Source organism: Nycticebus coucang, chromosome 6 (genome assembly GCF_027406575.1).
Source record: "Nycticebus coucang isolate mNycCou1 chromosome 6, mNycCou1.pri, whole genome shotgun sequence".
In the NCBI taxonomy this organism is placed as follows: Eukaryota; Metazoa; Chordata; class Mammalia; order Primates; family Lorisidae; genus Nycticebus; species Nycticebus coucang.
In genome coordinates this window covers 128,599,404-128,616,386 of record NC_069785.1, presented here as the reverse complement: position 1 = coordinate 128,616,386, position 16,983 = coordinate 128,599,404, and the positions used below count along the sequence as shown (strand labels likewise).

At 39.3% G+C, this 16,983-nt stretch overlaps 1 protein-coding gene across 2 annotated transcripts in view; it reads left to right on the top strand.

Moving 5' to 3' along the window:
* Positions 1 to 11,795, top strand: part of STT3A (STT3 oligosaccharyltransferase complex catalytic subunit A) — a 30,348-nt gene extending 18,553 nt beyond the window's left edge. For both annotated transcript variants that reach the window (XM_053593142.1, XM_053593143.1), the window contains exons 12-19: positions 99 to 190; positions 1,427 to 1,582; positions 1,785 to 1,973; positions 3,701 to 3,817; positions 3,934 to 4,036; positions 9,534 to 9,722; positions 10,497 to 10,612; positions 11,233 to 11,795. In XM_053593142.1, the coding sequence (XP_053449117.1) occupies positions 99 to 190; positions 1,427 to 1,582; positions 1,785 to 1,973; positions 3,701 to 3,817; positions 3,934 to 4,036; positions 9,534 to 9,722; positions 10,497 to 10,612; positions 11,233 to 11,271 (1,001 nt within the window). In that variant the 3' untranslated portion in view covers positions 11,272 to 11,795. The remainder of the gene's footprint in view (positions 1 to 98; positions 191 to 1,426; positions 1,583 to 1,784; positions 1,974 to 3,700; positions 3,818 to 3,933; positions 4,037 to 9,533; positions 9,723 to 10,496; positions 10,613 to 11,232) is intronic.
* The last annotated feature ends 5,188 nt before the right edge of the window (positions 11,796 to 16,983 follow it).

The following is a 16,983-nucleotide window of genomic DNA, read 5'->3' as shown; positions in this document are numbered from 1 at the left end:
AATGTGTGGAATCATTCATTCATATAATGAAGATACTTTCCCTTATAGGTTTCTCCCTTTAGGACTCAGCTGCTTACTTCTCTTTCCTTCTTTTGCAGTTGGCCTCTATTACTGCTTTAGCAACCTGTCTGATGCCCGGATTTTTATCATCATGTATGGTGTGACCAGCATGTACTTTTCAGCTGTAATGGTGAGGAATGCCCTCAATCCTAACCAACTTTTTCGCTCCTAACTCAGGTGCTCTGTTTTTTTCTACTTGGCCGGATTCAGAAAGTACTGGTAATTGTGCAGATGCTTTCTTCTGAGGATTTGAGGGGCTGAATTGTAAAGCTGCTTATTGTTGATCCTTCCTAGGGATGTATGAGACACTTAAATGTTCTGATGGTAGAGTCCAACTTTCTTGGATTCATAACCTTTTGTAAGAGAGGCATTTTTATACTTTGTTGGAGAATATGAGCCTAGGTCATATTCTTTGTTGGAAAATAAGATACTAGGTCTTAAAAATGGAAATGATGGGCTGGGCATGGTCACTTGTATCTGCAATCCCAGTATTTTGGGTGGCCAAGGAAGGATTGCTTGAGCCCAGGAGTTTGAGGTTACAGTGGGTTCCCACCACTACACTCCGGCCTGGGTTACAAAGTCTATCCTTATCTCTTAAAAAGATAAAAAGTAGGGTGGCACCTGTGGCTCAATGGGGTAGGGCACTGGCCCCATATGCCAGAGGTGGCGGGTTCAAACCCAGCCCCTGCCAAAAACCGCAAAAAAAAAAAACAAAAAAAAAAGTAAAAAGGAGATTTTTGTTTTGTTTTTTTCTTGAAGGCTTGGGAGGATTATTAAAAGTGCTAGATTATTAAAAGAGAGGAGAGATGTTATATATTGTAATAAAACAGTATTTCTCACAGTTTTTGGATCCCAAACCACAGTTAAGTAGATTTTAGGCCAGGTGTGGTGGCTCACGCATATAATCCTAGCACTCCAGAAGGCTGAGGTGAGAGGATCACTTGAATTCAAGAGTTTGAGACTAGCCTGAGCAAGAGCAAGACCCTGTCTCTACCAGTTAGCCAGGTGTCCAAGGCAGGCACTTGTAGTTCTAACTACTCAGAGGGCTGAGGCAGGAGGATTACTTGAACCCAGGAATTTGAGGTTGCCGTGAGCTAGGCAATGCCCTGGCAGGCTAGCCTGGGCAACAGAGTGAAACACTGGCTCAAAAAAAACAAAAAAGTAAGATATATATTATTTCATATCATTATGTAATACACACATACATAAATTCATATATATAACTGAAACAAAGTTTAAGACATACACACTTATTACACACTTTCATGGAAGAGTCATGTTTGATAAAAATGTCTTGGTGTAATACATTGAAATTTATAATTTATAAAATACTGATTAGAGTGGTCATGCTTCCTGTCTCTGTTAGGTGCGTCTGATGCTGGTGTTGGCGCCTGTTATGTGCATTCTTTCCGGCATTGGAGTCTCCCAGGTGCTGTCCACCTATATGAAGAATCTGGACATAAGTCGTCCAGACAAGAAGAGCAAGAAACAACAGGATTCTACCTACCCTATTAAGAATGAAGTGAGAATTAACTCTAAGAAAAGACTTGGGGAACTGTGTATGTGGATATGTGCACCTGTGGGTGTGTGTTTGTGGTCAGAGTCAACTCATACAGCCCCTAGTTATTTTGATTCTTATCATCTGTGTTATTGACTATGTATAAGAAGCTGTGCTGTGATGTGTACATTTAGTTTGGTTTACTACACAATTCTTCCTTATTTAGGTGGCAAGCGGAATGATACTGGTCATGGCTTTCTTTCTCATCACCTATACCTTTCATTCAACCTGGGTGACCAGTGAAGCTTATTCTTCTCCTTCCATCGTGCTGTCTGCCCGAGGTGGGGACGGCAGTAGGATCATTTTTGATGACTTCAGAGAAGCATACTATTGGCTTCGTCACAATACACCAGAGGTAAAGATTTGAGAGGAGCGGGATTGTAGGGCAGGGGTGAAGGGGAAGGCATTTGATGTTACTGTGAATCATACAGCTTTTAGATGTATGGAAAGCTTAGTAATATTGGAACTTTGGAATCCTAGTCTTTTGAATGAGCCTAATAAGTCAACCTCCATTCAATTCAGGGATTTCTTTTACAGTGACACTGGTAATTATTCAGACTTTGCTTAGAAACTTTTATTGACATGGTGGTTTTAACATGACGTAGACCAACCAATTTTAAAAGAGGGAAAATGTCATACATGTTCACTGTAGAAAAACCAGAGGTTAAAAGCAAGAAAAAAAGCTACAACAATCTTATATAAAGTGATCACCTAATGGTAACTACTTTTACATTTTAGTTTGTACCTTTCGAGGATCTAAAGTTATTTTCTTGCATTTCTGAATCAAATTCATTTGAAGTCAAAACTTTCAAGAATTGGCTCGGTCCCTGTAGCTCAAGTGGCTAAGGCACTGGCCACATACACTAACTGGAGCTGGCGGGTTTGAATCCAGACTGGGCCTGCCAAACAGCAATGACAACTACAACCAAAAACTGGCTGGGTGTTGTGGCTGGCGCTATTATCCCAGCTACTCGGGAGGCTGAGGCAAGAGAATCGCTTAAGCCCAGGAGTTGGAGGTTGCTATGTGCTGTGATGTGGTGACAGCTTGAGGCTCTGTCTCAAAAAAAAAACTTTAAGAATCTGTTAATCATTGACTATCATATCCTTTGATTTGTGTTTCCACCTCATCTTTTTGAGACATAGTCTTAATTTTGTCATCCTTGGTAGAGTGCTGTTGTGTCATAGCTCACAGCAGCCTCAAACTCTTGGGCTCAAGTGATTCTCTTACCTTAGCCGCCTGAGTAGCGGGAGCTCAGGTGCCCTCCAGAACACCTGGTTTTTTTTTTTAGAGTTGAATCTTGTTCTGGCTCAGGCTGGTCTCGAACTCCTGAGCTCAGGCAGTCCACCTGCCTTGGCCTCCCAGAGTGCTGAGATTACAGGCATGAGCCACTGCGCCTAACCCTCATCTTTATTTTTATTTATTTATTTATTTATTTATTTATTTATTGAGACAGTTTTGCTCTGCCTCCTGGGCTAGAGTGCCTTGGCCTTAGTGTAGCTTACACCAATCTCAAATTCTTGGGCTCAAGCAGTCCTCCTGCATCAGCTTCATGAGTAGCTGGGACTACTAGGTGTGTGCCACTGCACCTGGCTAATTTTTCTAGTTTTAGTAGACACAGGGTTTTGGTCTTGTTCAGGCAAGTCTTGAACTCCTGATGTCAAATGATCTCCTGTCTCTGCCTCCCAGAGCGAAACCTCATCTTTATAATAACTAATTTTTGTGATAATATTAAAAGGTTATTTATTTAATAAAATCATTTAATGGTGCTAGGCAACTTGGTTATATTGCACAGTTTGTCACATCTTCTACCCCATTATGCTTGTTTTGTATAAATTGATCTGAGATTAAAGTGTGGAGAATGTTGGGGTATATGTAATTTGTGCTGAGATTTCATGATTGTATATGAATGCAGGACCAGGTGCCAATATATTTTCATGCAAGAAATTGCATGGACAAATTGATTAATTAGCCAGGCTTCACTTCCGTCAGACCAGAGATGCCCTTCCATTCTTCTTTCCTTCTTTTGCATTTGATTTTTAGACACAGTGAGAAGCTTTTATTTCAATTTCCCATTCTTTCAGGATGCAAAAGTCATGTCGTGGTGGGATTATGGCTACCAGATTACAGCTATGGCAAATCGGACAATTTTAGTGGATAATAACACATGGAATAATACCCATATTTCTCGAGTAGGGCAGGTAAGGTGAAGGGCCCTTTGAGTGGTGGTGTACAAGGTCTAGTGGGAAATATGTGTCTGTGAAGTGATCATATGACTTGTGATTTTGCTCTGAGAATTGTGCATTTGTTTTTCTAGGCAATGGCATCTACAGAGGAAAAAGCCTATGAGATCATGAGGGAGCTTGATGTCAGCTATGTGCTGGTCATTTTTGGAGGCCTCACTGGGTATTCCTCTGATGGTAATGTGTTTATTCTATTCCAGCTGCTGGGATAGATTCTAAGAAAACTAGATGAATCTGTAACTTTTCTGTCCTTTTATGAATATCTTACTAAGGTATTTTTCTTACATGAGAAGAAGTTCCTAAGTATTTACAAGTTGAGGTTTGGATGTTTTGATTTAAAACTTTTTTTTTTTTGCAACAAATAGGAAGCAAATGTAAATATTTTCATATGTGTATAGTATACTATAATTACCTAAAGACATAGGAATAGTTTATAACCAGCAAAACAAACAACATGAGGCTGAGGCTCACGAAAATGTTTTAAGAATTAGCATTTTTTTAGTGGGTTTAAGCCATATAATCACTGACCAGCTTAAAAACGTTTTTTTTTTTAACATACCTATATATAATGCACATATATGTCTAAAAAGTGTATATATATATATATATATATATATATAAAATGGTATGTTGCCATCCCTATAATCAGCAAAAAGATATCCTAAGAAGAAACGCAAATAGTTTTCTGCCTTAAAAATTAAAGTAATACTTATAAGTGTAAGTAGTTAAATAAAAACTGGTAGTCCCAGGTGGCAGCTGTGGCTCAGTGGGTAGGGCGCCGGCTCCATATACCAAGGGTGGCGGGTTCAAACCTGGCCCTGGGTGAACTGTAACAAAAAATAGCTGGGTGTTGTTTCGGGTGCCTGTAGTTCCAGCTACTCGGGAGGCTGAGGCAAGAGAATCGCCTAAGCCCAGGAGTTGGTGGTTGCTGTGAGCAGTGTGATGCCACGGCACTCTACTGAGAGCGATAAGGTGAGACTCTGTCTCCACCAAAAAATAAAAAATGGTAGTCCTCTGCCCCTAAACCTCGGCCTCCATAACATCAGTTCCTAGAGGCGATTATTCTTACAGCTATTTCTTCAAGTGCTTATGTAGCTAAGTAGCATGCATACAGTTGGCCCTTTGTATCCATGGGTTTTGAATCTGGGGATTCAACCAACTAGGGATCAAAAATACTTGAATTAAAAAAATCCAACAATAGGGCAGCACCTGTGGGTCAGAGGTGTAGGGCGCCGGCCCCATGTGCTGGAGATGGTGAGTTCAAACCCAGCCCCAGCTAAAAAAAAAAAAAAAAAAAAAAATCCAACAATAAAAAAATACAAATTTAAAAAAAAGGATACAGGGCGGCACCTGTGGCTCAAAGGAGTAGGGCACTGGCCCCATATACCAGAGGTAGCAGGTTCAAACCCAGCCCTGGCCAAAAAACTGCAAAAAGAAAAAAAATATGATATAACTGCTTACATTGCATTTATACTGTGTTAGGTATTTTATATAAAGGATTTGAGCATTCGTGAAATTTGGTACCCTGGGGGAGGGGTGGTCCTAGAACCCATCACCCATAGATACTGAGGAACAACTACATTCTGCTACTCAGTGACTGATAAGTTTTAGATACACTTTATTAATATCTTGTAATAGATAAGGGATTTAGATCTTTGTATTACATCCTCCTTTCCTTTTTATCTTCTCATTATAGTTAATTTACAATTTATGGTTAAATCCAGATAAGGTGTTTTCAAAATCATGCCTATGTAAAGTATGCACTATTGAGTAAAGTAGTACATTATGGTTATAGTCTTATGTGGAGTAACTTTTGTTTTCCTAGAGTTGATAATTACCTCATCTTTTCAGCTTAGTTTTATTTGACTATGTGGCTGCTTCTTAAAGATGGTCATAGTTTAGATTATATCTGGCTTCTGATAAGGGAGATTTGACAAGTCCACCCAATTAGTATATATAAGTGTAAGTATGGCTTACACTTTTCTCGTGTGTCTTGTACAAAGTAAAAATGATGATAGCAGGGACATGTGTCAGCAAATTTCAGCTTTCAACATAATTGTACCCACCCTATTTGGTGGTGTGTGGTAATAGGCTTTCCTTTCATAGTAATAAAAAAATACTGTAGAATTATGTTTGTATATGTGTATCTCTCTGTGTGTGTATGTGTATGGACGTATGTATATATGTATGCAGGCTTCTGTGTGGTAGAAAGGGACAGTCTTTTGAAGTCTGACCACTGTTAAGAGTCCATTGTTAACATCAATCTTTTGTTGCCTGCTGAGGTGAATTGGAGAATATTTTTATTTATTTATTTATTTATTTATTTATTTATTTATTTTTTGAGACAGAGCCTCAAGCTGTCGCCCTGGGTAGAATGCTGTGGCGTCACAGCTCACAGCAACCTCCAGCTCCTACCTCCCAAGTAGCTGGGACTACAGGCGCCTGCCACAATGCTCAGCTATTTTTTGGTTATAGTTGTCATTGCTGTTTGGCAGGCCTTGGCTGGGTTCGTACTCCCCAGCTCTGGTGTATGTGAGCTACAGGCGCCGAGCCTGCAGAATATTTTTAATGTTGGAATAAAAATGAATGTTATAAAGGAAGGGACAATCATGCGGGCAAAATAATTTTAAAAAAATGAATGTTATCTGGAATATAGTATAATTTTTTTGTAAAATTAAAGAAATTAACAATTAGCATATGAAACACCTGACAAAGTATCTTAACATGAAAGGAGATAGTGCTGGAGTCGAGAAGTGTTGGTTAGACAGATTTAGATTTTTTGTTTTGAGACAGAGCCTCAAGCTGTTGCCACAGCTCACAGCAACCTCCAACTCTTGGGCTTAAGCGATTCTCTTGCCTCAGCCTCCCAAGTAGCTGGGACTTCAGGCGCCTGCCACAAAGTCTGACTAATTTTTCTATTTTTTTTTTTTTTTTGCAGTTTTTGACCAGGGACAGATTTGAACCTATCACCCCCAATGTATGGGGCCAGCGCCCTACTCCTTGAGCCACAGGTGCCACCCGGTAATTTTTCTATTTTCAGTAGAGATGAGTTCTTGCTCTTGCTCAGGCTGGTTTTGAACTCCTGAGCTCAAGCAATCCACCTGCCTCAGCATCCTGGAGTGCTAGGATTACAGGTGTGAGCTACTGCTCCTGGCCTCCCTATGATTCCTAAATGTTCTTAATTAAAAGTGTTTCCAGGATTTTGCTTCAGACATACCTCCCAGAAAGCTATAATACCAGTGCTCTGTAATAGCCAAATTGATGTTCTAGGGTTTGAGTTTGTTTCTGGCTGTCAGATCTAGGCACACGTGTGTGCCTCAGTTTTTCTATTTGTAAGATGAAGGTAAGAATGCAGACACTGCATGAAGACAGTAATATCATTTGGATATTTACCGTGTGACAAATAATGTATAAGGTACTTTACATGCTTATACTCATAATGCCAAAACAGCAGCCCTATGTTGTAGATATTGTTTTTCTAATTGACAGGTGAGAAAACTGAAGCACAGAGAGGTCAAGTAACTTGCTCAAGGTTACACAGCTGTATTTGGCATTGCTGGAATTCACACTCAGGCAGTTTGGATCCAGAGTCTATTTTTAACCACTGTGGTATCCCTAGGAACTTTTTGCAGTAGTGCAGTAGGAATCTTATTTTCTATGGATCAGTACTAATGTTTAGACTAATCATTCAATGAAACACATAGGAACTGATTACCCTAAATCCTGTGGAAGCAGTACAGAGAATGACAAAATCTAAGAGGTAGCCCGAGTTGACGGTACGTCAGTATTTATGGACGCTTAGAGTGTGTTTGACATAGAAATGTTAATTTCTCGTATGTACACTTTGAAAGTCTGTAACTGCATTTGTTTGTTTTTGAGACAGAGTCTTTGTCACCTTAGAGTGCTTTGGCATCATAGCTCACAGCAACCTCCCAACTCCTAGGCTAAAGTGATTCTCTTGCCTCAGCCTCTCAAGTAGCTGGGACTACAGGCAGCTGCCACAAAATCTGGCTAATTTTTCTATTTTTAGTAGAGACTGGGTCTTGCTCTTGCTCAAGTTGGTCTCAAACTCCTGAGTTTAAGCAATCACCTGGCGTCTGGGCCTCCCAGAATGTTAGAATTATAGGTGTGAGCCTGCATGCCCAACTTAACTTTACATTTATAAGCCAAGAGGGAGCACACTTATGTCTTCTCTATGTTTTGGTAAAGTTTCTATTTTTTTTTTTGAGACAGAGCCTCAGGCTATCACCCTGGGTAGAGTGCCATGACATTACAGCTCATAGCAACCTCCAACTCCTGGGCTCAAGGGATTCTCCTGCCTTCACCTCCCAAGTAGCTGGGACTACAGGCACCCACCACAACGCCCGGCTATTTTTTGGTTGTAGCCATCATTGTTGTTTGGTGGGCCCGGGCTGGATTTGAACCCACTAGCTCAGGGGTATGTGGCTGGCGCCTTAGCCGCTTGAGCCACAGGCGCCAAGCCTAAAGTTTCTATTCTTTAGTTAGTGCTATCCACTGTCCAGTAGAAATACAATGGAAGCCATGTGTCATTTTATGCTCTCTTATTATTAGCTATTAAAATAATAAATATAGGCAGCACCCATAGCTCTGTGGGTAGGGCACCAGCCACATACACTGAGGCTGGCGAGTTCAAACCTAGCCCAGGCCAGCTAAAACAACAGAGACAACTGCAACAAAAAAATAGCCAGGTGTTGTGGTGAGCACCTGTAGTCCCAGCTACTTGGGAGGCTGAGGCAAGAGGATCGCTTGAGCCCAAGAGTTTGAGGTTGCTGTGAGCTGTGACACCATGGCACTCTACCCAGGACAACAGCTTGAGACTCTGCCTCAAAAATAAATAAATAAATAAATAAAAATAAATAAATAAATATAAAGAAACAGGTAAAATGCTAATAATTTTATTTAACTGAATATTCATATCAAAACATTGTTATTGAATTAAACATGTAACCAATATAAATATTTTATCCCCTTTGTGGTTTGGGTTTTTTGTTTTTTTAACTAGTAGAAATCGAATGTATTTTAAACTTCTAGCACATCTTAATTAGGACTAGCCACAATTTAAGTGCTTGGTGGCTATGTGGCTAGTGGCTACTACATTTGATAGTTCATAGGACCAATTTTAGTTGTGACTTCAGTGTGGTAAACTGAAGCCTAATAATTTCTAAGAAAAGTTGTACATTTGGAGGAGAAATGTTTTACTCACACACTGTTTTTCCTATTTTTACAAATTAGAATTAAATGGTATAATTCTCTGCTAGAAAAATATGTTGGGGAATTTTCTTAGAAATACTCACCTGGCTGGCTCTGGTGGCTTACTCCTCCCTGCACTTTGGGAGGCCAAAGCAGGAGGATTGCTTGAGGCCAGGCGTTTGAGACCAAAGTGGGCAACATAGCATGACCTCATCTCTACAAAAAATTAAAAAAAATTACTCAGGCATGGTGGTGCATGCCTGTAGTCCTAGCTATTCTGGAGGCTGAAGAGGAGGACTCCCTGAGCCTAGAAGTTTGAGGTGCTATGAGGTTATAAGGAGGTATGATCGTGCCACTGGAGTCTAGCCTGGGCAACCCTGTGTCTTAAAATAAAACAAAGCCAAGCAATTTGGGTTGATTTAAGCTTGTGATGCAGCAGCTTTTTCCTTTTTTCCCCCCTTAGATATCAACAAGTTTCTTTGGATGGTCCGTATAGGAGGGAGCACAGACACAGGAAAACATATCAAGGAAAATGACTATTACACTCCAACTGGGGAATTTCGTGTGGATCGTGAAGGTTCTCCAGTGTTGCTCAACTGTCTCATGTACAAGATGTGTTACTACCGCTTTGGACAGGTCTACACAGAAGCCAGTGAGTGATTCATAGTAATGTTAATAACAATAGTAATAATAATAGTGATAGCTAATACATAGTGTTTTTCCATATGTCTGCCTCTGCTGTAAATCTAATAACTCACTTAATCCCTGCCAAAACTCAAAATGTAGATAGTAGTATTATTTTTATTTTATATGTGAGAAAACTGAAGTGCAGATAGGTTACTTAGCAGCCACTGTTACATGCCTAGTAGCAGAGACAGGGTTCAAAGTGAGGCAGTCTGGCTCCAGATTGTTTCCTCATTGCTTTTATTGTGCCTCAGCAAGGAGCATTGCAGTGATAAAAGGAATGAAGGCGGGTAGAGTGAAACAAAGGACTTTTCGTTTCTTTAGATGATCAGTTTAAGTCTTCTGCTGTCAATTTCTTGGTTTTGCACTAGGAAGAATTTATGAAGTGAATGTAGGCCTTTGGCTTCTGATAGCTTCTCTTATCCATGCAATGTGTTACTAATGTTTCATAGAGGCCTCTGGATATTAATTTTACTAATCCTTAGTAACAGAGAGGCTGGGAAGTCAGCTTCCTGTTAGCAGAGATAAATCTCGTTGACTGTGAAGCATTATCTTGAACAGGACGGGTCGGGTAGCTCTTGATTTGTCCTTACTACCTAATGGCCCTTTTCTGCAGACTCCACCTCTAGCCAGCTGCAGGCTGAGAAATAACCATTCAATTATTAGATTACATGCCAAATCCATTTACTTTCTCTGAGGGGAATCACATTACAGATTTGTGTTCTTTTTGGTACCTTTCTAGAGCGTCCACCAGGTTTTGACCGTGTCCGAAATGCTGAGATTGGGAATAAAGACTTTGAACTTGATGTTCTGGAGGAAGCATATACCACAGAACATTGGTTGGTCAGGATATACAAGGTGAGCAGATGCTGTACAATCTTAGAAAGTGACTTTCATATTTGTAAATTGGTTCCAGTGTTTAAAAAGGTGTTTAAAGGCCACATATTTCTCAAATAGGGAAATTTCTAATGACACCTGTGTCTGAAAAGTAGCTTACAGCTCACTCAAACTTTTTATTATAAATTGTTCTTAAGAGAGTATATATCCCAGTCTGTTCAGCAGTTGTTGCAGTAATATTTTTCCAGTTGGGACTTGATTCAAATGTTTCCGTGATTTTCAGGGTTGGTGGGGGGAAAGAGGGAGAAAGTTCATGTTTATATTTCTGAGCTATATATTTTTTTCTACTACTGAAGAATGTGTGGTATATACAGTCACATAGAGTCACATGGTAGTATGTTATGTCTTTTACATAAGAAAAGATAGAGAACCCTTGATCTTTGTAGAGGGTAGATCCTCACAGAGGTATTCAACAAGGCTACCAGACAGTACCTGGCCTCTAACCAGTGTTTATTCACAGCCCCAAACCAGGTAGCAAAACCCAACATAATCTCTACTGCTCCGTGTGAATCCTTTTCAGTAGATAAGCTCTCTAAAGTTGATCTGATTGTAAATATTAAACTGACGTCTTTATGTTGCAGGTGAAGGACCTGGATAATCGAGGCTTGTCAAGGACATAAATATCACATCCAGCTCTGATATGCTTCGCACTGAGCACATCACATTTAGGATGTTGAAGACTTTTTAAAAAATACACAGTTTATAAGAACAGAGCCGGATGGGATTAGAATTGTCTGAAAGTTTTGTCCTGGGAACTATGGGCTGGGTCAAATGAAATGATTTTTATAATTCTGAGCAGGTTACCAAATGAAATGTCATGGCTTTACTTTGGTTAATTAAAGGGGGGAATTTTTAAAAAATGTGCCTTATTTGTTTTGACTTACAATGGATTTGAGGAAGACAAAAGTTTATGCTGGGCTGACAGCAGGACATATAGCAGACCTTATCTATGCTCTTAGCTCCTTAAGTGAGCTAAGGTAGGAACATCTTTCTCAAATCAAGAAAAACTATTAAAGGACTCGTTCAGATCCTACAGGTACAAACCATTTTGTCATACTTTCTTCATTGCAGCACTTAGTAAAATACCTCATACATGGTGTGGTTCAATAAATTTTTATCAAATGAATAAATGTTTGCGGGGCCAGCAGAATGCTACTTCGGAGCAGGAAAGACAGCTTTGTTGCTATTACGTCTCCTTTCTCAATGTCTCTTGTCCTTAGAGTCTCTTTGACTTTATAAGGAACAGAAGTTGGCTAGCCAGACCTCACCTCACCTCACCAGTACTGTTTGGGACTAGCCAGGGTTTGTTTTTGTTTGTTTATTTTAAGCAGGAATAAATCAAGTGTGACTAAATCAGCAGTTTTGAAGACTCAAAGAGTGAAATTGTTTTGTTAATGGAGAGAAACGTTACATATAGAGCTCAATGACCAGTCAATGGCTTTTGAATTAGCTTAAATATAATCATAAATATTTGAAATTTAGCTTTTTAGTACTCGTAACTTGCCCATAATATAGTAAATGGCTCTTTGCTCATTTCCTTTAGACTGCGTATTGTAATTCTTGTGGTTATTCAAGACTAAAACTAAGAAGGGAGAAAGACTAAGCTTCTTTTTCCCTTAGTCTTAGCCTTGCCAAATAAGCTACAAATTAGAAGAGAAAGTATTGCTAGTAGTAGGTACCCGTAGAGCATTGTCAACCTGACTGCAACAAAAAGAGAAAGAAACTTGTTAAAAATATTTAACTCAAAAACAGTGAGTTCCCACAGATGTTTTTCTTTTCTGTTTGAAACAGAGACTCACTTTGTCTCTCAGGCTGGAGTGCAGTGGCATCATCATAGCTCACTGCAGTTTTAAGCTCCTGGGCTCAAGCAGTCCTCCTGCCTCAGCTTCCCACATAGCTGGGACTTGCTCAGACTGGTTATCACCTCCAGCACTCAAGTGATCCTCCTGGTTTGTCCTCCCAAAGTGCTAGAATTAACAGGCATGAGCCACTTGCCAGGCTCCCCATGGATATTTCATGTCAGGACAAAGCTTTATTCATATCCAGCATAGTAGGACATTGTATGTATTTTACAACATATATCACTGATGTGTATAGACCTTATGTTATTAACAACAACAAAAAAAGGTAACTGTTTAGTGTTCCCCCTTTTTTTTTTTGAAGAAAATAGAAATTACATGACTTTTTTTTTTTTTTTTTTAAGAGAGTCTCACTTTGTTACTCTCAGTAGAGTGCTGTAGCGTCACAGCTCACAGCAACCTCTAGCTCTTGGAACTTAGGTGATTCTCTTGCCTCAGCCTCCCAAGTAGCTGGGACTACACAATACCCAGCTATCTTTTTGTTGTTGCAGTTTGGCTGGGGCCAGGTTTGAACCAGCCACCCTATGTATATGGAGGCCGGCGCCCTACTCACTGAGCCACAGGTGCCACCCAGGAATTACATGGCTTTTAGATAAGTTGAAATGGTTGTCCTAAAGGGTATGCTGGATATACTTGTATACCCAGGGAACTTAGCCTTCCAAACCAATTTATATACCATGTTCTACAAGTGTGGGTGAGATTTTGATTTGATATAAGATTTGATTTATAATATAAATAAATTACTGAATTTATACGCAGAATTCCTCCCTAGTGGAAGAGGTTATTCTTATTTATCAATATGATTAATACCAGTAAGAGATGATTAATGATCTTCCTCTATTAATGGTATAACCTTTTACATATCGCTGTAAGTGGTGCTCTTAGGATTTTAATTTTATTACTTTCTAAGCTACAGGAAGCTATCTTTTAAAAATATGTACTTTTTGGCCAGGTATGGTGGCTCACATCTCAAATCTTAGCATTCTGGAAGGCTGAGATAGGAAGATTGCTTGATGGCAGGGAATTTGAGACCAGCCTGAACACAAGTGGGACCTATCGCTACTGAAAATAGAAAAATCAGCCAGGTATGTGTGGTGGTATATGCCTTTAGTCCCAGTTACTTAGGAGGCTGAGGCAGGATTGCTTGAGCCCAGGAATCCAAGGTTCCTGAGAGCTAGGCTGAGGCCGTGGCATGCTTAGCTTAGATGGCAGAGTGAGACTTGTCTCAAAAAAAATTTTTTTTTAAAAGTGCTTTTCATATTTAGTGTTGTGTATTTAGTGTAAAAAATGCAAATAATTCTAAAAAGCACTGTCTTTCACTCCCCAGAGGCAACGACTTTCAACTCTTCAATCTCACATTTCTTACCTTTATATCATTCAATAATTTTGCTATGTTTCGGTTTTTCAGTTTTAGGCACCAAATTTGACTTTCTGGCATGGAAACTGAAGTTAGTTCATTTTCACTAGTCTTTTACTCCCAAAGATGCATGTTATTATATTCCATTAGGTTTTAATCATAGTTATTATAGTCTAGTATAGTTCTGTTGTAATAATTCTATTTGTCTATATTATTCTGTTTAGTTCTACTTAGTACTCTTTAGTTCTTTTGTAGTTAGAATTTTTCTTAGATCAGTAGTCTTTAACCTTATGGCTATTCACAACTAGGCCAGGTAGTAAGATGTTACTTCTCTTTTCCTGCCTTTTTAAAGGGAGTTTTTCATTGGTTCTTTGTACTTATTCCTAATGTCTCCCCTAATTCTTCATTTGTGCCAACTTCCTTTTTATGTGTTCAGAAACACGTTAGGTATTCATTCTTAGAGGTGTCTCGTGTTTGTGCTCCAGTTTGGACGGGTTTACTCTCTAGGTTTGCTGCACACCTCTTGGGTTGGTGTGTCCTTTCTCTGTTTTTGTGTTTGTGTATTTATCCCCTGACTTCATTCTCGATTTGTCACTTCTAAGTGCTTTCCTAAGAAAGTATGTGTGGGAGATACATTTCTTGAGAACCTTTCATGTCTCTTGTCACACTTGATAGGTTGGCTTAGTACAGAAGTCCAGGTTGGGAATAATTTTTCTTTAGGATTACAATGAAGGTAATGTCCCATTATGTTCTATCATTCCAATTTTTTTGTATGTATCTATTTCCTGTCACCCTCACCCCAGACCTGTTAGGATTTTGTCACTGTGATGTATGGAAATTTTCCCAATAATATGTCTTGAGTGGGTTATCCATTGTGCTGAGTACTTTAGACTTTTATGTATGGAAAGTCAAGTTCTCTCATTATGGGAACTATTCTCCTCTTTCTTTTTCAGAAAAATAGTTATTTGATGGACTGCCTGAATTAATCTCCTAGTATTTACTCTTCTATTTCTTATCATCTTTCTTCTTGATTTCTTCAACTTTATTTTCCAATCTATTAGTTTTTTTTTTTCCCTGCTGTTATATTGTTAATGTCCAAGAGCTTTCTTTCTTTTTTTATTTTAGATTGTTTGAATGTTCTTTTGGTCATCTTTTAATAACTTAAATTCTTGGTCATCTACACCTCTTCAAGAGCTGGACCCCCCAAAAGCTGATTGAAAGGTCTATTTGTGGGGGGTAGGTGGGACTTATTGATGTGGGTTTGAATCTACTGTCATCTGGCTAGGCTGTCACATCGCAAAATCTCTCATATTGGTATCTTTAGATTTTTTTTCTCTTACATAGGTAAGATTCCCTCAAGAAGGTATAAGCCAGGATATCAACTTTGTGAGAGTAGAATAAGAAAATAAGTTTTAGAGGTTCAAACTTAAGGGCATAATTTAAAATTAATCCACTGTTCTCAGTAAAGTACCTTTTTTTTTTTTTTTTTTTTGAGACAGTCTCACTATGTCGCCCTGGGTAGAGTGCCGTGGTGTCATTGCTCACAGCAATCTCCAACTCTTGGGCTTAAGCAATTCTCTTGGCTCAGCCTCCCAAGTAGCTGAGACTACAGGCACCCACCACAACGCCTGGCTACTTTATCCTTGTAGTTGTCGTTGTTTGGCAGGTGCGGGCCAGGTTCAAACCCCACAGCTCTGGTGTATGTGGCTGGCGCCCTAGCCGCTGAGCTACAGGCACTGAGCCTGTACATGAGCTTTTAACTGTGTCTAATGCTCTCCATTTCAGACACCATGCATTCCACTCTTGCATCTTGTACCAGCTTTAGGCAGCGGCAGTTATGTGGTTTGCTTCTTACTTTCAACCTACCTTCTTTTTAGGGCCACTTTCACCTCCAACTTCAGTTACTTGGTGTCATCAGTTCAACTTGAGGATTTGGGATTTCTGTGATGTGGATCAAGCTGCTTTTTCACTTTTCCATTCTTAGCTGTGGGATTTATCTTTATTTCAATTACCTTTCATTTAAAGGCTTTCCACTTTCCTAAATTTTGTCTCATACTCTATTCTAATGGGTTATCTTTTAAAAACTGGCATCCTAGCTTGGTGCCCATAGCAGTGGTTACAGTTACATATACTGAAGGTGGCAGGTTCAAACCCAGCCTGGACTAGCTAAACAACAATGGCAACTGCAACAACAATAAAGTAGTCAGGCGTTGTGGCAGGCGCCTGTAGTCCCAGCTACTGGGGAGGCTGAGGCAAGAGAATCATTTAAGCTCAGGAGTTCGAGGTTGCTGTGAGCTGTGACGCCATGGTACTCTACCAAGGGCAGCACAGTGAGACTCTGTCTCAAAAAAAAATTGGTATCCTTTGTAAGGCCTTCTGAATTTGATATTAACTAAAAAACAAAATCACAAACAAAAAAAATGTATCTTTTATTATTTTAGTAAGGTTACAGAAAGGAACAGAGGTTATTCTTACAGTTGCTATCTTCAACTGGTATTTTGCCTGAATCTGTAGACCTTTTTTGAGCTAAAAGTATATTAATTCCATTCAGGCACACAGGAACTGAGCAGGTCCTCTTACTCCTTTCTTTATAGTCTTGTTTTCAGCACACATTAAGGAAATTAGAGAAAATGACAAAAACTTACTGCACAAAGCCTAAATTGTGATGTAATGGTTCACAACTTAACACATAAGCCTTTGAACAGTTTTGGTCTTGATTTTTGTCCCCGATTTTGCTTCTTAAAAACAGATGTGTGCGTTTGGGGATTAATATATTTTACACCCATTTTACTATTACCAGTATCACAAGGGCTAGTTATACGGAGTATATATGGCCCAGTTTTAGGGACTGGAGAATTTAATAGAGACGATCCCGCCTATGCCTTGAGTTCCCAGTCTAGATTACTGTAAGAATACTGATTGTAGTTTTTCCCAATTTTGTCCTCATGTCCCTTTCCTCAGAATTTCCTTTCCTATTTAAATTACTCTGCCTTTCTACTTGCATTATGAAATTTATTTTGGCTTCTACCTGCCTGTTTCTTATGCATTAATTTAAAAGAATGAAAAAGCTCATAGAACTAAGGCAGAAGGGTCTTCCTTCACAATGGTTAGGCTGA